We start from the raw sequence: 26,974 nt of genomic DNA, 5'->3' as shown, positions 1-26,974 counted from the left end.
TCTCTCTCTCTCTCTCTCTCACCGGACTCGCTGATGAATGGGGCTTTTGTTGCTTTTCAAAAGGGCAGGCCGACCTGACGCTGCTCATCAGCAGCATTTGAAAAAAAAAAAAACCCCGAAAAGAAAGACCTTATCGAGGGTTTGTCCTTCATGTGCACAGAGGCACAGCTGGTAACGAAAAGTTACGATGGTCAGAGAGGGTGGGGTGGGGTGGGGGGAGGGGGTGCCTTTGAATCTGACCTTTGGCAGAGTGGTGAAATACTGAAAACTAGAAAATATTCATATTTAAGAAAATAACTTAAACTCCAATCAATGATCAAAATAGTTGGCGATGTAATGTAATAGTCGACAACTAATGGATTCATCTAGTATTAATGACTTAAACGTATGTCAAAGGGATTGCTTCCACACTGCTTTATAGCAGCAGGTCATCTTTACAGGACAAACACTTGTTGTATGAGAAAGCTGGCGTTGGAATCCACATTTTGTGATTTGGACAGTTCACTCGGTCAGAGTAAAAGGAAAAGGTCCCTGCGGGGTCGTGAAGCTGCTGAAGCGTCGGAGCGGTCAGCCAGACGTTTTAAATGAGACGTGTCGCGCGGTTCTTACAGGACAGTAATTAGTCGGCTGGGAACTCCTTGTTTTCTTATGCGAGCGAGTTGGACGCAGGGAGAGCTCCATGTGTTTCTGATCAGCCTGCACGCCGCTTCCTGCTCCAATGTTTTCATCCTCCACATGACCTCATCATGTGCCTGGGCACAGCGCGGAGGACGGCATGATGTCATGGAGGGCGGCCTCTCCTACTCGTTAAGTCTGTCTTTGCCGCAGCACGCACACACACACACACACTCTCTCGCACTTTTTGTGCCTCAAAGGGTCTTAAAAGTCTTCAAAATGTATTGGATTTAATATTCCAAAAGGAAGGCCTTAACCCTTTGTGTTGTCTTCTTGGTCGACCATGCAGCTTTTTGTTTTTTCTGGGTCAGAATTTGAAAATGAAGAGTTTTGTTTTTTTAGGTTGTCTTTTTCGACACTTTTGTCGCTCGACCCCCCCCGATATTTTTATCACTTTTTTATTTTGATTTTATTTATTTTTTAAGATTATTTGGGCATTTTAGACCTTTATTTATATAGGACAGCTGTAGAAATGAAAGGGGAGAGAGAGAGGGGGGAAATGACGTGCAACAAAGGGGCGCAGGTCGGAGGCGAACCTGCGGCCCGCTGCGTCGAGGAGTAAACCTCTATATATGGGCGCGCACTCTACCAGGTGAGCTACCCAGGCGCCCATTTTTATCACTTTTTTTCAACGTTTTTGGTCCCTTTTTCCAGACATTTCGAAGGTTTTTTCCCAAGTTGTTTTTTGTCACTTTTCCCGATGTTTTTGTCGGTTTTTTTCATGGATCTTTTGATGTTTTTGTGGGTTTTTTTTCCTCCACTATTTCCCCCACAATTTGACCCGACAGGACGACAGGAGGGTTAGAGGTCTTAAAATTCTGTAGAAAGTCTTAAATTTAGTTCACAAAGGTCCTAACTCCTTCATTGCTTCATCCCAAAGCGTGTATGTATTGAGTACTTCAATAAAATGTTGTATTAAATTGAATCCTTTCTGAATGCCGTAACATCCTCTATACGTTTGCCAGTATGGCCGTGAAGTTGGTGTTGAATTTCATTACTAAAAAGGTCTTGGAAAAAGTCTTAAATTGAACTTGTGGAAACCTGGTGGTACCTTGTCTACCTCCTTTCCTTCATCTCAATGCCTTCTTGTTTTTCCGTCTCTTCCTCCTTCTCCTCTCCCTCTCATGCTCGGTTTCTCTCTGTCTGTTACTTCATCTTACTTCTCCATCCTCCCCCTCTGTCTCCATCTGTTCCTGGGTTTAAAAAAACCCGAACAGCTTCACGATACATCCAGCAGACCTTTTGCTCGGAGCAAAGAGAACGCGGGAAGATTCAAATCGCTCTGTGCAGAAACACGTCATGTTTGATGTTCCGTGTCGGTGTTTGGAATGGAAAGGATACTCCCTACGATACAAGGGGTTGTAAAAATGCAGGACGCGCTAGAGACAGTAGGCGATACTTTCCGCACTGCATTCAGACTGTTTATTATAGAGGCTTTACAGTTTCATGTCAGACCACCGAGGAACCACAGCTGGCTCCATCGTGGGGATAACACCAGGATTCAAATGGGTATTTATTTCTAATGTTTAAAGGTCCCATGGCATGAACATGTCACTTTATGAGGCTTTTTTTTTAACATTAATATGAGTTCCCCCAGCCTGCCTATGGTCCCCCAGTGGCTAGAAATGGTGATAGGTGTAAACCGAGCCCTGGGTATCCTGCTCTGCCTTTGAGAAAATGAAAGCTCAGATGGACCGATCTGGAATCTTCTCCTTATGATGTCATAAGGGGAAAGGTTACCTCCCCTTTCTCTGCTCTGCCCGCCCAGAGAATTTGGCCCACCCATGAGAGAGAGAGACATCATGGCTTTCAAACGAGCAAAGTGTCAGTTTGGTCAAGGCCAAGGCCGAATGTGTCTCTAGCTTGAAACAAGATTGTAAAGACAGTAGCGTTCACGTATACAAGCAGGCGCCATCTTGGGAAAACAGTCAAGATCAGACGAACGCCGTGCTTGAGCCATGTTATTGGTTACTGGTTGTACGGCATTCTTCGTTCAACTGTTCGTGACTGAGGAACTTGTTTTTGTGGAACGTGTACGTTCAAAAGTTGCTAGTCGTGCAACAGAAAACTCCGATTGGACAGATAGTCTAGCTAGCTGTCTGGATTTCCCCTGCAGAGATCTGAGGAGCAGTTAACCATAGTCCTCACAAATCCACCGGAGGTTAGAACGCCAACACAAAGAAAGAGGAAGGTAACGGACATCCGGCCCAAATGAGTGAAATCCAGTGGAATTTCCCTCGGAAACGGAGAAATCCCGGAAGTGGAACGTCAAAGATATAGCCTAAATTTAATCAAGCATAAAATACATATACATAATATATATTTAACTGTCCTGTACCCATTCCAGGGTTTTCCCTGCCACTGTAAGGTTTAGGTCCAGCCCCCGAGCCGTTTTTGGCCAGCACCTAAGCCGTATGAATGTAACTAAAAGGCTTTTCTCAGATCAAATGATTGTATTCCAACTTCTTTAACTTTTAAGTTTTGCTGTTAAGTTCTTTGAGTGTTATTCATTTGTTATCCGCTCTAGCTTTTCCAACCTTTTAGACACAGATATGGTGATAATAAAGAGACGCAAAACTACCACAAAAAGGGACACAAACCGACTACAAAGACGGCAAATGACCACAGAGACCCAAAACAACCCCAAAGAAAAGAAAAATGACCAAAAAGAGGCACAACATGATTTCAATGAGACGCAAAAACCCACAAGGAGACACAAAATGCATTTTTGTTTTTTTTTATTGAAAATTCTAAGTCTTCCTCAGAGCTAGGGAAAACCCCTGCATTGTGTAATATGTTGCAACGTGACCCATCCAGCTGTTGTGGCGTTAACTGTCAGGTGTCGTGTAACCTTGTTCCCCCCCCCCCCCATGTGTTGTAGAGAGTGTGCGCGAGGCGGTGGGCCCAAGGGTGAAGCTGACCCTGAGGCGCAAAGTCCAGCTGGAGGTCAAAGGTGACAAGGTGGAGAACAGAGTGCTGGTAAGTGACAGATGTTGAGTTGTCTTCTAAATACCACAAATACAGTGTGAGTGTGAATACATGTGGACTCGAGTGAATCCGTTCCGCTTTCGGTTGGTGTGGGAGTTGGCGCTGAAATGCTCGGTGCGACTGTGAGCGTTAACGCCTCTTGAATAAATGTTACAGGAACAAACAAGTCTGGTTCAGAGGATCGTACAGTGAGTCCCTGAAAAAATGGCTGCCCAGCTTCCACAGGAAAGTTAGTCGGCTGGTTGATTTATTACACAAATGAATCATTTGATTGCTCCTTAAGGGGATAGAAATCCAAGAGGCTGCTTTTGCCACAGAAGTATACAGTTACAGGTGAGAAGATCAAATATTAAACCAGGAAGTGAAGGTTTATTAGACGCCAAGACTTACAGAACAGAATAAACTTCTTAGAGGCAGATTTTATTACCCTAAAGATACATACAGTCACTGATAGATAGATAGTTGTAAAACAAACCGCAATAGAGGGAACAGGCGCACATATTTTGTACTTTGCTCAGCAATTCAGGCGTTCTGGCAAAAAGTAATGAGCGATATTCAACCTATAGCTGACATCACAGTTCCACTCACACCTGGACATCTTTTGGGTATTAATACAAACCTTTAGATCAATGCTAGGGACAGATGTCAGTCCCTCCAGAAAAAACGTGGTTATGCGATTGCATCATTCAATGCATAATCAGCCAAAGTCTGCATATTTATGAGGGGGCCGAATTTTTTCAAATACGCCGCACTTTTGCCGGGTAAATTGCCGATTTCCGTGCAAAATATGCGGTGCTTGCATGATTTCATAATCCCCGCATTTTCGTGGGCAAAAAAAGTCACATATCTCTTAGCAGAAAGTTGAAAAATGTTGCGTTTACTTCACACAAGAGCAGTCATTTTCCCCTGTTGCCATGGGAACGTTACAAGGTGACGTAATTGAACATCGTCGAAAAGCAGGGTTTTTTTTCTTCTCTTTTTCATCAAACTGCAGTTTTTGCAAGTTCCCGCAATTTTTGCAAGTTCCCGCAATTTCATCGCATAAAAATGCATAAATATCTCGCATATTACATCGCATTTTTTAGGAAAACGTGCCGCATAATCAAGGATTTTTGCCCGCAACAATCACAAAAAAACTTAACGGCACTGAAGCAAGTGACCAGGCTTTTGGAAACAAGCCACATCCCCAGCTCTCAAGCATGGTACAAGGCAATAGAACAAACACTGGGAATGGAAAACCTCACTCTAACAGTCAGAAATGAAATAGAAAAATTGAATAAATTGTATCCAGAGCATATAGTTAGAAGAATAATTACACTTTCTAATAAGTGCATACTGTAGATCAGGGGGTGTCAAACTCAGTTTCCCAGAGGGCCAGACTGGAAAATGAGAATCACACCAAGGGCCAGACATGTAGAGATTATTGACATTGTGTTTATGTAAGAGAAAAAGTCAAATATTGAAATCTTATTATTGCGTGTCTCACATACTGTAGTCTTCTCGCTTACATTTTGCGCCTCATAAAGCCCCAAAAAAGTTCGTCAAAAAAGTTTCTCAGCCGGCGACGAATACTTTGAGAAAAGCGCCAAAAAAGTTGAAAAAAAGCTGAAAAAAAAGCATCAAAATTGTCTGAAAAAGTGACCAAAACATCCTAAAATGCGTCAAAAACTTCCGAAAAACTGGCAAAACCTTGAGTAAAGCGTCCTAAACGTTAAAAAAAGTGCCTAAAGCATTGAAAAAAGTGCATAAACCGCTGGAAAAAGGCGTCAAAAATGAGGGGAAAAAAGCACAAAAAATTTAAAAGAATTATAAAATAAAAGCACCAAAAACTTTGGAAAAGGCGACAAAAACTAGGTGGATCCTGCATTTTGGCACGGTGCTGTTGGTCTGAAAATAGCCTTAAGTCTTTAAGGCCGTTTTAGCACCAGCAACAGTGTGTGTGTAACAAGCATAGTGTGAGCGTGCTGTGCACGAGCCTAAACACATTTTACTAATGCGCTGTTACAATAACAATGAAATGCTGCGCTATTGACTTTAGACCAGGTTATTGTTGGTCAATGGCACGATCACTTCCCGCTGCCCAGAATGCACCTGAACACACCTCCCTGTAAGACCGGCACGCCCATGGGCGCACAGATAGGCGCAGGTGCATTTGCTATTTAACCCCTCCTGTTGTCCTCGGGTCAAATTTGACCCCTTTTAAAAAAAATGTCTATATCAGAAATATGGGTTTCTTTTTAACCAAATTACCACAAAAAAGGATGGATTCCATACAACGCTCTCTTTGCAAATACAATTGATCACTTTCATTGAGTTTCGGGTGAAAATTGAAATGGTTTCAAATCAGTAGCCTGACTAAACTCATCCACTCCACATACTGTACGTTCCTCTGATCTTAGCTGTTAGTCAAAATAATTCATAATTTCTGCTTTTTTAGCTGAAATATCAGGCATAAGTCTATATAAATGACTTGGAATTCCGGGGTTAGGTTAGGCTCCTTATTTTCGTTCCGATGTGTGGCCTGTGATTTCTGCTGAGCTAGGCACGGAGTCTTTGGTCGACCCACAGAAACGCTGCACGTGGTTGTTAAATATTTCGAATGACTGCGGCTACAGTAGCCGAGTCTGAGAGGAGCTGCTGCTGCTGCTGTGAGTCACTGTCTGATGCTCGGTGTGTGTGTGTGTGTGTGTGTGTGTGTGTGTGTGTGTGTGTGTGTGTGTGTGTGTGTGTGTGTGTGTGTGTGGGTGCGTGTCACACACCAGTGCTTCCTTGTTTTCCTCTGCAGCTGTACAGATGCAAAGCTTTACAAAACCAGCTGACTCACAGTGTCTACATTTTCATCCCTTCTTCCCCCCCCCACCCACACACACAAGATTTCGGAACCTGGCTCCCTCCCATTCATCCTCTGGCATTATTGAGCACTGACGCTGGGTGACAAAAGGGATTTGCAAGCACTGTTTTAATGCAGATCACTTCTAGCAGCAGCAGCAGCAGCAAATTGCAGAGAAAATAGTGAGTCCTACAGGACTCTTGTATGGGTCAAAAGTGTAGCATTTCTTTACTGAAACATATCAAAAAAATCTCATCCAACTATAAATTGAGGAACCTCTGTGCGTGCGTGCGTGTGTGTCCTGCCAAGACTCATCCGTTAGAATAAAAGGATGAGTATATTTTCAAGACAACGTCGCGGATACAATTGAATGCATCATTGTGTTTGTGTCTCATCTGTGAGTTGTTCAGAGACACTGGGCTTTAATGCAGCGGCACGCAGTTGGGAAAGAGGTGGGTGTTTCTGTGGTAGCGTATCTGGTTTCATGTAACTGCAGGTATGTGAACTCAGATCTCTCTGTGTGAGCGTGTGAATGACACGAAAGAGAAGAGAGGTTTCCGACTTCAACCTGAGACCTTCTGTCTGCGCTGAACCCTCCTGTCAGCCCCGGATGTGCCGTGAAACACATTCGTTGATTTCAGATTTTTCGCATTTCTTTCCTTTGACCACATACCACGGCTCTGCAGAATGGGACTGCAACTCCTGTCAGGACTTGACTGAGGCAACCCCCTCACAGCCGCAGGGTGTTGAGACACACACACACACACACACACACACACACACACACACACACACACACACACACACACACACACAGGTTTGTGGCACTATCTTTGTGGGGACCCGCCATTGACATAATGCATTCCCTAGCCCCTAGTTGCACCATCACAACTAAATGCCTAACCTTAACCCTTACCCTAACCATAACCTAATTCTATCCCTAACCCTACAACCAAGTCTTAACCCTCAAACAGTGCTTTAAAGTTGTGGGGTCCAGCATTTTGGCCCCACAAAGCTGTCGGGACCCCACAAATATAGTTAAACAAGCACACACAAACACACACACACACACACACACACACACACACACACTGGGGCGTGCGCACGCGACATTCCACAGCTGTAGACCAGCAGATTAAAAACCCATGTCATCATTTCTGAAAATGAGGCGAAACCCACTAAAACGTTTCATGGCGATGTGTCAGGCAGATTTGTTTTCATTTAGTTTTTAAAAGAAAATGAAGTACAGATTGTTTCCTGGACCGCGTCACAAGAAAAACCGAGGGAGGAAAACTGCTGAAAAGCAAAGTGTCTCGAGCTAACTCAGCGGACACCTATGTCAAATAATAAAAAAAAAAAAGCACTCCAATATGAGGAATACGGATTCATCGCGACTCGGCCCTTTTCGCCATCGTTTATTAGGCTCGGTCTGATCCAAACAGCGACCACCACACCTGAATGTTGAAGCTAGTGATGGAGCACCTTAGGCCATGATCACACCTGGTGTCTTCTCTGACAGGAAGACATCAGGGAGCGCCGCTACTGCTAATGCTATATAAAACACTAGCACAAGTCCCCTATAGTCCTCTATCGGCACCTTCTCCCTTTATTTGCTCGTTGTTATGGGGGTGGCAATAGCTCGGTCAGTAGGGAGTTGGGTTGGGAACCGGAGGGTTGCTGGTAGCTGGAGAGGTGCCAGTTCACCTCCTGGTGCTCTTGAGCAAGACACCGAACCCCCACCACCACCACCACCTGCTCAGGGCGCCTGTCCATAGGCAGCCCCCTCACTCTGTCATCTCTCCTAGTGAATGTAGAGGTACTGAGCATGTGTGTGTAATGCATGCCTGTGCGTAATGTGTATAATAATAACAACAATAAAGTGAAAACATTGTTATTTTCCTTGCGGGATTAATAATTTCTTTTTATGGAAACGACAGGTCTCACTGCTCCGCTTGTCATTGGTCAGATGTCAAAACAGCGTAGCATGTAGGGCGTTTTTGAACTCTTTCTTCAAAACGTCAGAAAGACGTCGGCGGTGGCGTTTAAAAAGCGACGTGACACGTGTTAACCCCAGCGAGGTCGCATTATTTCGTTAAGAAAAATATTTGGGGGTCATGAAATTGTATATTTCTGGCTACAATATTTGACAAAAATGATGATGAGCGGTAAACCTGAACTCCAGGCTTTCAAAAGTCCCTTCAGAAACCTAAAGTCTTATCATTACCAGTGTTTCCCACAGTATCAAAAACTGAGGAGGACACGCTGTTGGCTGCTCTCCTCCTCTCCTCCTCTCCTCCTCTCCTCCTCTCCTCCTCTTTCTTCAGTGCCTAACAAATCTATCTCTTTCTCTCTCTCTCCCCCTGTCTTTCTGCTTGAGCAGCACTGGTTGAAGCCTGAAAATATTGTAAACAAATTAATAACCTAACTTATTCCACTGGTCTGGGACTGTTGAGCTCTGTTTCAGACGGATACCTCCGGTTCAGGCTGGTCCTCATCCTCAACACACTTTTTCAGTGTAAGAGTAAAAAAGAAAATGACATAACATTATTTATAATAAGTGTATTTGATTCACAGCTGCCACATATAGTGTTTTGACCTCGACAACCCAACTGCATTTTACCGCAAACTTGCGACTAGTTAACTTTCTAAAGCGGGCGCAATCGCTGGTTTGCTAAAGGTCGGGTCGGGACTCCAACATTAACACGCTGACAACATTTTATTCAGAATATAAAATATTTTTTATAGCACTTTTTAATGTGTGATTGTGTAAAGGTGTTCACGAGATACCAACCTTTCGTGAACTTGTGAATTTCGCCAGCCGTCTTCTCTCCTTTATGGACACAGATGCTGTGTGCACGGTGGGAGGGGGGTTGTGTGTGTGTGTGTGTGTGTGTGTGTGTGTGTGTGTGTGTGTGTGTGTGTGTGTGTGTGTGTGTGTGTGTGTGTGTGTGTGTGTGTGTGTGTGTGTGTGTGTGTCTGTCTGTCTGTGTGTGTCCTATGTGAGAGAGAGACGGAGGAGAGCAGGGAAAGGAAATGCAGCTGAACGAATATGTGGTGGCCGGTGTTGATTGTGCGGCGCGCCGCCACACAATTAGTCTACGCGCGGGGAAACACCGATTCCATCGCCTGAATCGAGACAGTCGGCAGTACATCAAACGCTGCCAGCAGTGCATCGTGGTCCAGATATCTCACCGTTACGCGTCTGTTTTCGATCCCGACGTCTGCCAAAGTGGACTCAGTCCCAGCTCGCTCACACAAATCAGCCTGCACTCCCATCTGTAAGACACCTGAGCCGGGATGTTTCCAGACTTCATAAAGAACTGTAGAACTAGTTTTATACGGAGGACGGCGAGTTTTTGAAGCAATGGTGGCACGGAATTCATGTTTTGATAAAAAAGTAAAATTTTTATTTATTTACACAAGAAATGGTATATAGAATACTAAAGGTTACACATATTTATTGAATGAGCGTGAATATAGGGAATGAGTCCTAACCCCAAGTGAAGGACTTTAAATACCTTGGGGGGTCTTGTTCGCGAGTGAGTGGACAACGGAGCGGTTTGATTGGTCGGAGAATCGGCGCGGGGGGGGGGGTATTCCATTCAGTTTATCGCACCGTTGTGACGAAAAGAGAGCCGAGCCAGAAGGCAACGCTCTCGATCTACCGATCAGTTTTCGTTCCTGTACCCTCACCTATGGTCATGAAGGCTGGGTCATGACCGAAAGAACGAGATCCAGGGTACAAGCGGCCGAGATGGGTTTCCTCAGGAGGGGGGCTGGCGTCTCCCTTAGAGAGAGGGTGAGAAGCTCAGTCATCTGTGAGGACCTCGGAGTAGAGCCGCTGCTCCTTCGTGTCGAAAGAAGCCAGTTGAGGTGGTTTGGGCATCTGGTAAGGATGCCCCCCGGGGCGCCTCCCTAGGGAGGTGTTCCAGGCACGTCCAGCTTGGGAGGAGGCCTCGGGGAAGACCCAGGACTAGGTGGAGGGATTCTATCTCCAACCTGGCCTGGGAACGCCTCGGGATCCCCCAGTCGGAGCTGGTTAATGTGGCCCGGGAAAGGGAAGTTTGGGGTCCCCTGCTGGAGCTGGTCCCCCCCCCCGCCCCGTTTGTCTATCCATCGAGTTTGTCTCAAGTCTAGGGCTGTGTTGTCGATTGAGGTCATCCTTCTGTCTGTCTGTCTGCCTGTCTGTCTGTCTGTCTAATATGTGTCCTCCTCTGTCCTCAGGCCCTGGCATCACATCGAGCCTATCTGCTGACAGCACGGGTCCCTTCCAAGGTTAGTAAATCTAATCTTCGTTCTTTCCCTCCCTCCCTCCCTAACTAACTCCAGAAAGAAAAGTTCATGTTTCCTTCTCATCCAATTCCACCACATGTTTCTCTAATCTCTATATTTCTCTTCTCCTTCCTCCTCATTCCCTTCCTTTCTTCCTCTCCTCTTCTTCCTCCTTTTCTTTCTCCTCGTTGGGAATGCCTCTTTGGTCATGTCAGACATGCAGCTGCTTGTTCCTCCAGAGTCGAGTTATATATTTTTTTCTTCTTCTCTTTTCGTCTTGTTTTCTACATTACCACAACAAGTTTCCCTCCTCCCTTTGCCGACACCTAAACTCTCTTAAACGTGGAAAATCCGGTGAATAAGGTGTTTCGGCATAGGCCTAGGGTTGGCTACTGACTTTGCTGATCAGTTAATTATTACTTTTGCGCCAACATGAGTTTCATGTTTGTGGGTTTGGGTGGAATATCCCGATAGCTCTGGCTGCGTATCGGTACTGGTATCGACCGAAACAATGGAAAGTAGCAGCACGCAAAGCTGCAAATCTCGAACGGTGTATCGGGTGCACAGTAACGGCAAGGACTACAGGAAGAAAACACAGGCACTCAAATAGTCTTAGCCTATTTATTGCAGGCAATATCAAATGCATTTCAGCTAGAAGCTGTTTCTTTGATCGACCGAAATAACCCAGTACCAAGTAGCATCTTCAGTAAAAACTTTTCCAGTCAAACGATACTAATTTTTGTACCCAGATCTAGAAAAAAAACCCAATTTGTATGAGTTTTCTTTCAGCCAATCACTGCACGCGTTCTTTGATTTTAATGCAACACGTGATTGGCCCACTACTGCAGCTGCTACAACCCACCCAGTCTGTGGAGTGGTGAAGTCGAGTGCGGCGTATTTGACGGAGTTGGCCGGTCAGCGTGCCGAGAGGCTTCCATTCACAGGACAGGTGTCGAATAGTCTCGCATTGCCAGACCTTCCTCCACAGCGCTGCGGAGGAGGGTCTGGCGAGTCCACACAGCATTCCGGGATGGGAGAAAAACGTGGTTTATTGGCATTTCTTTAAACCAATCACAATCTACTTGGGGGGCGCTAAGCTAAGCGCCGGATGGAGCCGCGGTGCTGCTGCAACATAGTCTCGGCAAGGAACTTATTTTGGTGGAACGCGTGTACGTTCAAAAAGTAGTTTTACAGAAAACTCCGATTGGACAGATAGTCTAGCTAGCTGTCTGGATCTGAGGAGCAGTTAACCATAGTCCTCAGAAGTCCACCAGATTATAGAATTACAACACAAAGAAAGAGGAAGGTAACGGACATCCGGCCCTAAATTATGGACAGCCAACGGAATTTCGGGCGGCACCGGAGCAATCCCAGAAGTGGAACGTCGTGGATATAGAAAATAAATAGAGGTATCAAATGATATATATACTCTATGGCTATCGGTATCACTTTAAGAGTACTGGTATCGTCATTGTTTTTAAACGATACCCAGTAGTGCTGCACAATACATCACCGCACAATATTGTCATCGCGATGTCAACTGGCGCAATAAGCTGCTACTTTTTTGCTTCAGTTGAAAGAAAATATCAGCAGAAAAATTGCACTTTTAGTAAAATTTCCTTTCATTTGTTTTAAATTATGGTTTTTTTTTTTAAACAGAATGCTGAAAGCAGCAGAAATGCTGAACTGAGTACACTTTAATATCTGTTTATTTATCGCGATTAATCACATTAATCGTTATGGCATATCGCATATTTTCCTCACATTGTGCAGCCCCGATACCCAGACCTATCAATAACTATTGGATGGATTGCCATGAGGTTTGGTACACCCATTAAAATCCCCCCCCCAGGGTGACTTGTTATCACTTGGGTGACCCTCTGACTTCACATATAGCACCACCAGCGGGTCAACGTTTTGGTTTTCGGGTCAAAAAGGTTTGTCCGTTACTTGGGTTTGTGACCAGATAGCTGCAAAAACCGGTGTCGTTCACTTCCCCCAACTTGTGCTGTCACTTGCATTTTCATTTGAACGTATTTAGCCTTTTAACCTCCTTTCTTTTTCTTACTTTTCAGAATGCTTTTTACGCTTCATCTCTTCCTTTATCCCTGCACTTTGTAAACCCACATTGGTGCTGTGTCCGTATTTATTCCCCTACTTCTTCCTAGTTCTCCATTTGTCTGACTTAATAATGAAGTGTCTCTTTCCCCTTCTCTCTCTCTCTATCTCTCTCTCTCTCTCTCTCTCTCTCTCTCTCTCTCTCTCTCTCTCTCTCTCTCTACGTCTCTCTACCCACATGCGAAAACACATCCCACCATATGGAGACATCTGATAGTTTTACCCACAATGCAGCTGTGAGAACACAGCCTGTGGGAAAGGAAAACAGTGAGAGGAAGAAAAGTTCAACCTGGAGGGCGAGCGACCGAGACGGAGAGACAAACACGCTTGAAATAGTAAATAAATGAAGACGAGGAGGGCCCTTATAGAAACTTATAAACTCATAAAACTCAGTGTAACAGTTAATCTTTCCACACTTTCAAGGGTTAGTGAGTGGGACGATAACCCAGCTCTAGATTTCTGTGTTACAGAAGAGCTAAGAGACTAATTACAAACACCTCCGATTTAGGGGTGTAAGAAAAAAACCGATCCACTTGAGTATCGCAATATGTTATTTTGCAATACTGTAATACTTTGCAAACGATTTTCAAAAATGCAATATGGACTTTTTTGGGGGTTTTTAGTTTACATGCAAAAATATTCATGTAAGACAGTGGTTCACGTTTATGTTGTGTTTAAACCCCCTACCGCTAGATGGCTATGCTGAGACACCCCACTAGTTAGCTCACTAAGAACCTGGGAACCACAATCCCAAACTGGCAGTTAGATTTTCAGTGTACTGAATTGTTTACCTAAAGTAAACTTCTTTGACTTTTATGCACATCGTGTCTTTTTTTTAAATATTAGTTTTTCTAAAGTTATACTTTCAAAAAATCCCAATATATCACCTTAAGCACAGTATTGAAATATATTGAATCGTGACCCATGTATCGTGATACGTATCGTATCGCCAGCCCTACTCAGATTACAAGTCACAAAAAACAGCGAATACTGCAGTAAACTTCCCGGTTAAGCTTTATAAACTGCTTTATAAATGAAGTGTCATCGGAGTCCTGTGTTATTAATGGAGAAGTACACCCATGGCTAAACGCGGCTCTAAAATTACTCGCGCTGTTTGCTTTTTTTCTGAGCCTCTGTTTTTAATGGCTCTCTGGTAACCCTCCAGGTTTTTGGCGTCTGACTAATGAGTTTGTGAATCAGGCCAGACCACTTGTAAAGAAGCGTGATGCAGAATGAAACCGGGCTCTGGAGTTTGCTCATAAGGAAACTAAAGCTGTGATTAGTTTCCTTATGAGCAAACTCCACTTCTGTTGCCTCATTCACTCACTCACTATTCCCTATATAGTGTTTATTAAATAGTGAACTATACTGTCTAACAGGGGTGTCAAACTCATTTTCACTAAGGGCCACACTGGAAAAAGAGAATAGATAGATAGATAGATAGATAGATAGATAGATAGATAGATAGATAGATAGATAGATAGATAGATAGATAGATAGATAGATTTTTATTGATCCCAAAAAATGGGAAATAACGGTGTTGCAGCAGCAAAATATCAGACGCACAGCTCACATACAGAGTATACATTAAATAATAGGAAACAATATACATTAAATAATTGAATACTACACGAGCAATATTTAAAATATATACAATTTGTAAGTAAAATGTACAACTGTTTGTACAACTGTTTCCCTAGTAACACTAAGGGCCAGACATGTAGAGTTTATTGACGTGCTTTTGTCACTTTTTTTTGTTCCGACTTTTTTTGTGGCTCTCTCAGACATTTGTCACCTTTTTTGTAAATTTGTTGCTTTTTGTCGCATTTTTGTTGACATGAAGCCCTACAAAAGTCATCAAAAGAGTTCCTCGGCCATCATAGAATTTAGCAAATCAAGCAAAACAATGATACATTTATTACATCAACAACAACAACCTGTTTCACAGCCTGAATATGAAAACTCTCTGCTTCTGCAGGAATTTCGGAGTCATATTCTGCTTTGAATGTCCATTAATTGCAGTTTACAAAACTCTTGCCTGTCTTGTTGCTTTGGCGCACAACTAGGCGGGCCAAAATTTATTGTGAACCCATATTGATATACGGGCCGGATGGATTTGGCCCGCAGGCCTTGAGTTTGACACATGTGCTGTATAGGGAACGGCCAAACGAGATTACGGACGCTCACTGAACATCGTTACCTCCCCTTCCTCTGCTTTGCCCACCCAGAGAATTTGGCCCACCCATGAGAGAGAGACATCATGGCTTTCAAACAAGCAAAGTGGCAGTTGGTCGAGACCACACCCCCACCCTCCACCTTGCCCCCCCTCTCCTCCTCAATAGCTACAGACACAGAAATGGCTCATCCTAAGACTTCAGACTTCAGATACAGTATTAGGGGACCACTAAGGCCTACATAAAAGAGACTTCAGATACAGTATTAAGGGACCACTAAGGCCTACATAAAAGAGACTTCAGATACAGTATTAGGGGACCACTAAGGTCTACATAAAAGAGACTTCAGATACAGTATTAGGGGTCCACTAAGGCCTATATAAAAGAGACTTCAGATACAGTATTAGGGGACCACTAAGGTCTATATAAAAGAGACTTCAGATACAGTATTAGGGGACCACTAAGGTCTATATAAAAGAGACTTCAGATACAGTATTAGGGGACCACTAAGGTCTATATAAAAGAGACTTCAGATACAGTATTAGGGGACCACTAAGGTCTATATAAAAGAGACTTCAGATACAGTATTAGGGGACCACTAAGGTCTATATAAAAGAGACTTCAGATACAGTATTAGGGGACCACTAAGGTCTATATAAACATCCAAAGAGCACCATGTCATGGGACCTTTAAGGCAATAAAGTCTGGAAGGTTCATTACACAGAAATTAAATTTTTAAGTTAGCAAAATTATTGAATTCTAAATTCCTGCTTTATATGTCTGTACGTCTATCCATCCATTTGCTTAACTGATGTATAAAAGTTGAATTGCTTCCAGTAGTTTGTTGTTAACGAGTTGATCAAAATAACTCTTTATACTGTTAAGAAATGATTGATAGACTTTAGATAATGGCTAAAGTTTCACTGTTCCCAGATGCTAACAACCTTGCGTGTCAACGGCCTGCAGGCCTCTTACTGTGTATTTAAAAACGTTAAACGATATAATAATGAGTACAGTTCCCAACAGAAATACTCACACATGAAATTTACATAACCCCGTGGATAAAAATCTGGTAAACCTCGCTCTGCCAGCTGACCCCTGATCTGTTGTTTCAGAGTGCGCCAGCGGTTTTTCTAGTGTGTGTGCGTGTGCGTGTGCGTGCGAGAAACAGAGGGTGGTTTGTTCCTCAGTGTGTACTGTCCCGGCAGAGGGAGAAAAAAAAAAAAAAAGACAATGGAGGAATTTAACAGCTGGCAAGGAAAAGGAGGGGAGGCGGCACACTTCTCTCTCTCTGCCCTCTCGTCCTCTCTCTCTCTCTCTCTCTCTTTCTGTGTTTTCCGTGGATAAAAGTCCCCAACCATATTCCCCGTTTCTTCCTTCTCTATCTCTTCTTTTATCCCTCCTACATTTTGACTCTCTCATTTCTATCTCACAGTGTTATTCATCTTTCACTTTCTTTTTAATAACTTATTAATCTTTCACTTTCTTTTTAGTAACTCCCCCTTTTGTTGCCCCCCTCCCACTCTCCTTATCTCTTCCCGTCTCTGTTCATTTCCCGGTTTTCTTTTCTTGGCAGCGAGTTTAATAAGTTTCTTATTCTTTCTCTTTCCCCTTCTCTCTGGATTCAAAGGGAAATGCGCCCAAGGCTGTGACTCCACACATTTGTTCTGCATCTCGTGTTTTCACATTCCTATTGTCTCTGCGATTTCGTTCCTTTTCGCCAGTTCCTGTTGTCATAATATCCAGCTCCGTATCATTATACGTGTCTCTGTTTCCGACTCATTTAGTAAAAAGAATTCAGCAGCCCCGCACAGCGTTGCCTCCCGACCCACACCATTTTCTCGCGAAAGGAGCATCGGACAGATTTCTGTCTTTCCAGCAGATGTTGTAACCTGGCTGTTACCTGTAAAGTCTTATTTTCTTCCACCCAGCAACAACAGCCATTAGATAGGTCCAACACAGGTTGCACTTCCGGTATTGCTCCGGTGCCGCCAGAAATTCCCCCCGGATGTGCTTCTTTTCCGCCGGACGGACGCTACGTTCAAAGGTTGTTTTAGTCGTGCGACAGAAAACTCCGATTGGACAGATAGTCTAGCTAGCTGTCTGGATTCACCCTGCAGAGATCTGAGGAGCAGTTAACCATAGTCCTCACAAATCCACCTAGAGATTGGCATGGGGTACTTCTCATAAGATCATCTCTCAATGCAAATCAAACCAGCTATTAGGGTTACTGAAATAAAACCATGCCAATCTCTATGTATGGTGAAGGGTATGTGATGATGGGGGGGGGGCTATTTTAATTCCAAAGGCAAAGTGAACTTTATCAGGATGCATAGTATCCTGGATCCATGAAATAACTGGCCTTTCAAAATAAACATCTGCCTGCCTTTATGGGAATTTAACATAGGGGTGTCTATACTTATGCCCCCTGTATTTTAAGGAAGAACATTTATTTCGTTACGATAAATTATTCATTCACAAAGAAAATTGGTGTCCTTAAAGGTCGGATTTTTCCTCATTTTTTTAATTAAGGCATTAAGATTAATGCCTTAACATTTTTTTATTCCTCTTTTTAGTCAACTCTAGCATGGGTTCCTATACTCATAAACAGCACTGTACGACACCTGAGATCTCTCTGCATCCAGTTATTGAATGATTTGACCTGCACTCTGTCTGTGTCCGGGAGCTAAACGTTTTCCTGGGAAAATCCTCCGGTTCTCAGGAGGAGGCAAATTAACCAGTTTTAGATTATTATTTTAATCTTCCAGAGAAGTGTTCACACTGTGGAGAGCGAGTTCTCCTTTGGGACACAGAACTTTCCATTCGTAATTTGTTGAAGCAAAAATAAAAGCCAACATGCTTTCCCAGAACTCAACATTTTGCCCTGGCAAATGCCTCTGTGAATAATGTAATATGTTGAAATCCAAGATTAACTTGATATATTTACTGCTGAATTTCATAATCTGTCTCCTCCTTATTTTTTTTGCTTATTTAGGTTGAACACTCCTTCAGCTACTTGGATATCCAGGGAATCAGCAGCAACAAGCCCACTCAGGTACACAGACACGCAAACAATCATGCAACGCTTACTGTTCATTACATTTATGACATACAGACACACCTGGATCGCAGCTTAAACGTTACACAAACCCAGATAACACTGACATCTCTCAACACCGTCTATGTTCAAGGGAGGATACCGTAAGGAGGGATATTAAAGACTGACTGACTGGCTAAATTCTAGGGCTGCACAATGTATCTGGCGGATGGGTCAAACAACACAGGACTTTCACCCATGAGACTGAGGGATCGTGTCCCGCGTGTCACGTTTCCTAAACCCAACCATCCCGTTCTTCTTTTCCTAAACCCAACCATCCGAAAAGCGATTATGCGTCTTGATAACACGCCAAAATGGCATACCAATTGGCATGTCACACATCCGCCACTTATTGAGGTCAGTCCGCAACCCGTCCGCTGTATACGGCGTAGACAGACGCGCGGATAGCTCAAAATGCGTACAGATAACACCCCTAGACACCTAGACATAAACTTAAAGGCCGTAACAGACACTCAGAGATTTTTTCGGTGTTAGATGAAAGACAATATCAGTAGAAAACTGCACTTCATAATGTAACTGTCATTCTTTTTTCTTTTTTTTTTAGTGCTGCCTTTTATATTTAATTCAATGTTCAATGTGTTCAATCAAAGAATGTTGGAAATGAATTTGTTTTATTTTAGCAGAAGGCTGCAGAACGGAGTACACTACTCTTTATTTATCGCAAGTAATATCTTTATCGTGTTTTGAGTCCTTACATTTGGCGTTGCTTTGTGTGTATGTGTCGCCCCCTGCAGCTGGTGTTGGAGTATGAGCGCGGCCCATGGAGCCTCCGGTTGGGCTCGGTGGAGGAAGTGGACGAGGTGATCGCTCACATCGGCTGCTGTCTGAACCGGATCTGCCCCACCAGCTCCCCTGTGTAGGTAGCAGACAGGGAGCCCTTCAGGGGCTCCCAGAGGGCTTGGGCCGGAAAGGAAACTGTTTACGCTGTAGGTTTTACATTATATCTCGCGAGCGCGATAAAACATGCTCCACGGGCAAATTATTATTAATTTACACGCGCAGATATCTGTCTTCGCGCACCAATTCAACACCCGAGAGATGTACAGGCAGCTGTATATATGACATAATCCTGACGCCATAAGAATGTGTTTGGACTGTTGGTCAGACAAAACCACCAATTTGAAGACGTCACCTACCTTTGGCTCTGGGAACTTACGATGGCCATTTTAACAGTTTTCACGCATTTCGTAGACTTTTTAGATTCTTAATCGATCATTAAAATGAGCTTGGGTAAGTTGTCGTTTGTCAATTGCAGTCCATTGCATTTAAAGCTATAGTGCGTAGTTTCTGTCGCCCCCATGAGGAATTGTAAGTAATGACAACAAAACTGTCGGCGCGTCCACGTGATACAAGCCTTCCGTGATCGCGCACCGCCCACCCCCACCCCTCCTCCACGCAGTTGCTAGTAGCCAAGGAGGACACGGAGGATTAAAAAAACATGACGGACTCTTCAGAAGAGGTCATTATCTTCACTCGACTTTCTGCGCGGGAAAGTCGCCGGACGCCACAATCTTCGTTTATTAAAGAACAATTCCGGTGCAAAATTAACCTAGGGGTTAATAACACAGTCGACCGTTCTCTGGGATCTGTTTTCATGCTAATCAAATGCGTCTCTAGCTTTAAACAACCTACCGCAAAACCGGTGGTTAGCTGCTAACGCTAGCTTTCGGGACACTTGTTAATTTACTATTTCTACACCACTAACAAGGCTCAAAATAGCACCACACTTAAACAGTAGCATAATGAGGGTCCCTACATGTAAACCGAAGCATTGAGAACTTTGTAAGTGTACAGACAGTTTATTAAAATGATAGATTAGAAAGACTGTAGCGGAAAACAGTCATGAGCAGTCGAACCACGAACGCTGTGCAACCAGTAACCAGTAACATGGCTCAAACACAGCGTTCGTGATTCGACTGATCGTGACTGTTTTCCCAAGATGGCGCCCGCATGTAAACATGAACGCTACAGTCTTTCTAAACTATCTTTTTAATAAACTGTCTGTACACTTACAAAGTTCTCAGTGCCTCGGTTTACATGTAGGGACCCTCCTTATGCTACCGTTTAAGTGTGGTGCTATTTTGAGCCTTGTTAGTGGTATTAAATAGTGATTTACCAAGTGCCCCGAAAGCTAGCGTTAGCAGCTAACCACCGGTTTTGCGGTAGCTTGTTAAAAGCTAGAGACACATTCGATTAGCATGAAAACAGATCCCAGAGACCTCCACTCGGTACATATGTTATTAACCCCTAGGTTCATTTTGCGCCGGAATTGTCCTTTAATTTCAAAAAGTTATGCACTAAAGTTTTAATATAATTAATAATTCGCTTCTCGGACACTGATCCCCTGCTTCTTTTGTCTCTTCGGTTACACTTCACTTGCTCGGTCCCACTTTACTTGAAGGTATCTACATAAGAGTGACATGACACTGTCATGACCGTGTCATAAACATTATAAACAAGTCATAAACATTTATGACATAACGCTTCTTTTAGTAAGTGTGATTCGGTTTTTGTCATGACAAGTTATGGTTAGAGTTAGGGTTCATGTGTCATGACAGTGTCATGTCACTCTTATGTAGATACCTTCAAGTAAAGTGTTAGCCTCTCTTCTCTGTGAAACACCCAGTTTCTCTTTCGGAGATTTAAGAAGTTCTTTTTTTTTGGTGTGTGTCTTCATCCCTCTTCTTCTTCTTCTTCTTCCTCCCCCTCTCTGTAAGGAAGGAAGGTGATGAAGAAGCTGAGCCTGAAGCCTCCGGAGAGGACGGCGTCCCTCCAGGCCATCTGGGACGAACACAGCTCAGCCGATCAGGGACCGTGCGGTAAATCAGCCTCAAAGAGGAAAAAAAATACATCCTGTCAAATGTTTAAAAGTGCATTTAAGCGCTCAAAGGTGTTGTTTTGACTCTTTGCAGGCGGGTTTTCTCATCAGTACTGGTGTGTGTGTGACTACCTGGGCCTGCCGTACAGAGAGGAGGTCCAATGGGTCGGTGCTGTTGACTGAAATCATCATTTTTAATTTTTTTTTGCTGCGTCTCTTTTCTCTTAAATCTGTTCTTTATCGTCTTTATACAAGTTGTTCTGTTTTCTGCCTTTTTGTTAATAATAATAACATTTTTTTTATCTGCTGCTGTTATGGTCACTTTTTGTGGTTTTTATTCTTCTGCCTTTCTTTGCTCCTACCACTTCTTCTTTGTCTGCTAAATGTGTGCTTGTTTTTCATATAATTATTCAATATTAATATGTCATTGTTTGGCCCTCTGCTGCTTCCTCTTGATAGTCTTTCTTAATTTTGTCCTCCTGTGTTCCCTCTGCTTCTTGTTTCTTCTTCTGCTTTTTCTTTTCTCATCTGTGATGGTACGTGTCCATATACGCGTTGTTTTCACGGCACCCCCACTTCCCAGCATTGCACGCTAGTGGGCTTGCCCCCAGTTTCTCCTCACTGACCACAGACGAGCAAAGAAAACTACAGGGCCACACCCTCCTGCAACCGCGAAGGCTGCACCCGATTGGACGAACGCATCACGTGGGTCTGTCTGCTCCTGGATTTTCAAAACCGACCATAATGGCGGCTCGTTTGCAATACGATCTCTTATTTTATAAAAATAGTTCACCGAGAAATGAGCTATGCAGTTGCAACAACAAAGGTCAGTTTAAAGCTACAGTGCGTAGTTTCTGCCGCCCCCATGAGGAATTCTAAGTAATGACAACAACACTGTCGTCGCGTCCACATGATACAAGCCTGCCGTGATCGCGCACCACCCCCACCCCTCCTCCACGTAGTTGCTAGTAGCCAAGGAGGATACGGAGGATAAAAAACAAACATGATGGACTCTTCAGAAGATCTTCATTTGAGTTTCTGCGCAGGAAAGTCACCGGACGCCACAATCTTCTGAACATAGCCACACTGAGAAACACAGAGAGAGTTGTGTGGAGCTGATAGTCTTAATTAGCTTTGTAGCAACTCATTTGGCGACGGCTTGAATGTAACGGACGCTCAAAGATTTTCGTCAGCTTTTGAGAGGCGTCGAGCCGGCCGCTCCTCGTTTGCATAAAGCTGCCTGGATTCTCCAAAGTCCCCGCGTGACGCTACCAGAATGCATTGCACGGCCGCTTCCATGGAAATGAACGGGAAGCGTTGAAATGACGCTGACAGTGGACGCACACCATGACTGTTTTGATTTTATTACTGCTAAGTTGTACCCTCCTATCTTCCTCTGCTTTTCAAGCTGCATCGGTTTACCTCCATTTGCGTTTCAATTGTCTTTGTCCATCAGAACGTTTCTGTTTTGAGTTTAGCTCTGTAATGTACCTGAACACGCCGTCGTGAAAAGCATTTCCTCTCATGTTTAACCACAGGACGTAGACACCATCTATCTCACTCAGGACACCAGAGAGCTCAACCTGCAGGACTTCATTCACCTGGAGAACAGGTATGTACACTGCTATCGCCCAGAGCTCATCACGGAAAGTTTGTGGGACTCTGACTAGGCCTGCACAATATGTCGTTTATCGTCATCGCAAAATTAACTGCCGCAATAAACGTATCGCGAAAAACACGCAAGACTTATTTTTTTTATCAGTAGAAAACTGCACTTTAAAATGTAAATGACATTCCTTTTTTTTTTTAGTGGTGTTTTTTTTATTCAATTCAATGTTCACACACACAATGTGCACAATCACAGAAGGCTTGTGTCATGTGGACGCACCGACAGTTTTGTTGTCATTACTTAGAATTCCTCATGGGGGCGACAGAAACTACGCACTATACAGCTTTAACGAGAGGAAACATTTTATTAGTGATTTTAATCAGCGTTGTGTTTTATGGTTTATATTTTTATTTGTTTATGACATCACTTAGTGGCAATTTTTTGAAGAAAAATGAAGTTCATTCTTATTATCACTCCGTGACGGCTGTATCTGTAAGGTTGATTTAGTTCTGTCTTTTCTCTGCAGGGACCTGGTGGCGATCATCGCAGCTCTGGAGTACAACCAGTGGTTCACCAAACTCTGCACCAAAGACTTCAAACTGGTAACCCAAGTCCTAATCACCATTATGTTGGTCAATGTTGAAATCGCGTTAATTTAACACGATTACTCGTTGACTTTTGGAAAGATTTTGCATTTATTGAAGTTAAAAATCTGTTTATATATCCTTTGCGTTCCACTTCCGGGATTGCTGTATTATTATGTATTTTCCGTTTCCTTCCGCTTTCTTTGTTTTGGAATTTAAAATTCTGTGGATTTATGCATATATACTGTATATATATATATATATATATATATATATATATATATATGACAGAATGTAATCACTCCAACAAAAAAACACTGCCATACAAAATACGTTAAGCTAGTTTTGTTTTTGCTTCTTAAAAATCTCACTCAATTCAAATAAAATTAAAGGCCCTGGCGCCTGGGTAGCTCACCTGGTGGAGCGCGCACCCATATACAGAGGCTTAGTCCTCGACGCAGTGGCCGCAGGTTTCAGTTCCGACCTTTGCTGCATGTCATTCCCATTCTCTCTCCCCTTTCATGTCTAAGCTGTCCTGTCAAAATAAAGGCCTCAACTGCCAAAAAAATAAATAAATCTGTGTGTGTGTTTCTGCGCTCCAGGCGACAGATGTGTGCGACCAGATCCTCAGAGTGGTGGCTCGGTCCGGCCGGCTGGAGGAGCTTGTGCTCGACAACACTGGACTCAGAAGGTCAGAAGACAAATAGTCTACATCCGCGACGTTCCACTTCCGGCATTGCTCCGTTGCCACCGGAAAATCCGCCGGATTTCACTCGTTTAGGCCGGATATCCGTTGCCTTGGGCTTCCTTTTGTGTTGGCGTTCTAAACTCCGGTGGATTTGTGAGGACTATGGTTAACTGCTCCTCAGATCTCTGCAGGGGAAATCCAGACAGCTAGCTAGACTATCTGTCCAATCAGAGATTTGTGTTGCACGACTAAAACTACTTTTAAACCAACATGACATCATGACTTCGCGTAAACATACACGCCCGCTTTCTTGAGCCAAGTGGCGTGTTATCTGTAAACTAAAAAGCTAAAAAGTGAGTATGCGTCTTGATAACACGCCAATAATGGCATACAAATTGGCGTGTCATACGTACACCACTTCATGAGATCAGTCTGTTTAAACGTACACATGTTCCACCAAAACGATTTCCTTCCAAGCCTATTTTGCAGCAGCACCGTTGCTTTTCTCCGGTGCTTAGCGCCGCCCAAGACGATTGTGATTGGTGTAAATAAATGCCAATAAACCCGAGCACGTTTTCCTCCCATCCCCGAATGCTATGTGGACTAGCCAGACCCTCCTCCAGCGCGCTTTGGAAGAGGGTCTAGCGAGACTAGAGGACAAATAATAGAACCGATGTCCCGTGATTTTCAACTGATCAGCGCATACTAACGTTTGCATATTTATTTTTCCTGATTTGATTCCTACTACTCTTCGTCAAATGAGAGCAAATAAACTTTGTTTGCGACCAGGACACAAAGTCCATGTGGGATCTTGAATGCATGTGTGTTTGGTTTATCGATTGTGCGTGATGAAAGGTGAGAGGTTAGCGCGTTTTGATCACATCACATAACTCGCTAAACCCCCCCCCCCACCCCCCGGCGGTCACTGAACGTGTCACTGTGTTTCACGCTCTTTCTCTCCTCTTCAGTGATTTTGCTCAGAAACTGGCCAGCGCTCTGTCACACAACCCCGCCTGCACGCTGCACACACTCAGCCTGAGCAACAACTCACTGGAGGACAAAGGTTAGAACACATGCCCCACCCACACACACACACACACACACACATCCGGTACACTGTTTTTATTGTGTGGACAGGTTTTGGCGTGCAAATATGAGTCATATACATGTTCCTAAATAGAAACTGGGGGGATTTATTTTTCTTGATATGGCATATCATGTTTCTTCTACAATGTGTACAAAATATAATTGATTTTATTAATTGATATTTATATAAATATGAATTGATTCTCATTCACATCCTCTGTACTACAGACTGGACATCCTTCCCGTTTTATATGCTTGTAGTTGTCGCTATCCGCCAAAGGGGTGTCACAGAGCGCGCGGGCAGGAGCGCCCCCTGGTCAGTTCGGCGCTCGGTCTGGAGCCGGTGATGAGATAGACTTTATTGATCTCACACTGGGGGAAATTCCCTCGTTACACCAAAAACAAAACAAAATAAAAATCGATACAGCATAGTATCGCAATATTTTCTGTGGCAATACTGTATTGACACACAGACGTCAAGTATCGGTCTTTTATGATATACGTGTTGGTCAGTTTGTCTGCTTGACAATCTGATTTTGCAGCAATACAATTGAAGTGAGGTAATTCAAAAGGTAATGAATTGCAATGTATCGCAGAATGTTGCAATATGTTTGAAATCGCAATAATATCGTATCGTGACGTAAGTATCGTGATGATATCGTAGGCCTCTGGTGATTCCCACCCCTAATGCTCACTATCCTTATTCATATTTTTTTATAAGAACGTTATCTTAAAGCACTTTATCTTATCATATTTTACCTCTTTTAACAGCTATTTTGGATTGTAATGTATGAGTATGTGAATGTGTGAATTAGAATAGATTTTCTTTTATGAGAGACAGGAAAATGTCGTTGTGTAGGGTTAGGGGTTAGGGTTAGGGTCGTGAATATTTGGTCTAAACTGGGCGTTAAAGGGTTACTACCCTTTTTTTCAACCTGGACCCCTATGTGCCTATGTTTATGTGTCTAAGTGACTGATGGGAACAACAATCTTTGACATTGATCCAGTATTAAGCGAGATTGGTGCAGTTGGCTATCATACAAAAACCTTGAGGAAACCTTTAGGAAACGCCAGAAGGCCGAACCGAAAGGATCTAAGGATCTAGAAGTACCTAAGGATTAATTATCGTCATCGTCAGTGAGCCAATCAGCACGCAGCACGCTTCTACCAAGATCTAATCATGTCTGTCTTAACGTTAAACGTCGTAGAAAAACTCAACGTTAAGCACAGATGGTACATTGGATACCCGATACCCAGCGCTAACAGTGCTACTTTCTGCAGGTGTTGCTGCTCTGAGTGCCCAACTTGCCAAACTGCCCATGGGCCTAAAGCACCTGAACCTCTCCAGGACCTCCATGTCTCCTAAAGGTGAGCGCAGATAAAGCAAAGATGTCACAAATCGTCATCATGATACTGAATTGTTGTTTCAGGAGATTATGTTCAGGGGGTTTCCTCCCGGTGTATTGCAAGCCTGGTGGCCCACCGGGACTAAAGGCCCAAAACGCACTGGACGCGATATTTGACGCCCCCTCAATTGTGCTTCTATTGCGCACCGCGGGCATCAGATTTGAAGTGCCAACACCGCAGAACCGGCAGTGTTTTAGAAAAGGCAAATGTTTTGTACGTCACATATACACCTACCGGTGTAGGACTTAAAACGTAAAACCTCTGTCAACCCTGCACACTTTTTTATCACGAAACAGATGATTGATTTTTTTTTACAGCGCAGGTCACTAAAAACATTATAAATATGTAGTTATAATATCAATTTTGATCCGGATCACATTATTACATAGCGTGTAACTGTTGCTCTCTCCAAACATGTACTGCGGCTGCAGAAAAAAACAAAACCGCTTTGGTCACGCTGGCTCCTCATTTTGACGCTCCAAAATCGTCAATGACGCGTAAAAACGCATGCGTCAGACGCTTTCAGTGCATTTTGGGCCTTAAAGGGTAACTACCGTTTTTTTCAACCCTGTGTTCCTATGTGTTTGTGTGTAAGTGACTGATGGGA

The 26,974-nt window shown here is 43.5% G+C and overlaps 1 protein-coding gene across 1 annotated transcript in view; it reads left to right on the top strand.

Annotated features, from left to right (window-relative positions):
* LOC120571568 (F-actin-uncapping protein LRRC16A) overlaps positions 1 to 26,974 on the top strand; it is a 63,330-nt gene that overhangs the window by 5,589 nt on the left and 30,767 nt on the right. The window contains exons 2-12 of the mRNA XM_039820584.1: positions 3,557 to 3,654; positions 10,718 to 10,768; positions 18,053 to 18,112; positions 18,910 to 19,031; positions 20,897 to 20,994; positions 21,088 to 21,158; positions 22,532 to 22,605; positions 23,129 to 23,204; positions 23,789 to 23,877; positions 24,843 to 24,937; positions 26,242 to 26,328. Of these exons, the coding sequence (XP_039676518.1) occupies positions 3,557 to 3,654; positions 10,718 to 10,768; positions 18,053 to 18,112; positions 18,910 to 19,031; positions 20,897 to 20,994; positions 21,088 to 21,158; positions 22,532 to 22,605; positions 23,129 to 23,204; positions 23,789 to 23,877; positions 24,843 to 24,937; positions 26,242 to 26,328 (921 nt within the window). The remainder of the gene's footprint in view (positions 1 to 3,556; positions 3,655 to 10,717; positions 10,769 to 18,052; positions 18,113 to 18,909; positions 19,032 to 20,896; positions 20,995 to 21,087; positions 21,159 to 22,531; positions 22,606 to 23,128; positions 23,205 to 23,788; positions 23,878 to 24,842; positions 24,938 to 26,241; positions 26,329 to 26,974) is intronic.

This window comes from Perca fluviatilis, chromosome 13 (assembly GCF_010015445.1).
Source record: "Perca fluviatilis chromosome 13, GENO_Pfluv_1.0, whole genome shotgun sequence".
NCBI classification, from domain to species: domain Eukaryota; kingdom Metazoa; phylum Chordata; class Actinopteri; order Perciformes; family Percidae; genus Perca; species Perca fluviatilis.
Note: the sequence above shows the minus strand (reverse complement) of the source record. Positions and strands in the feature narration are given on the sequence as shown.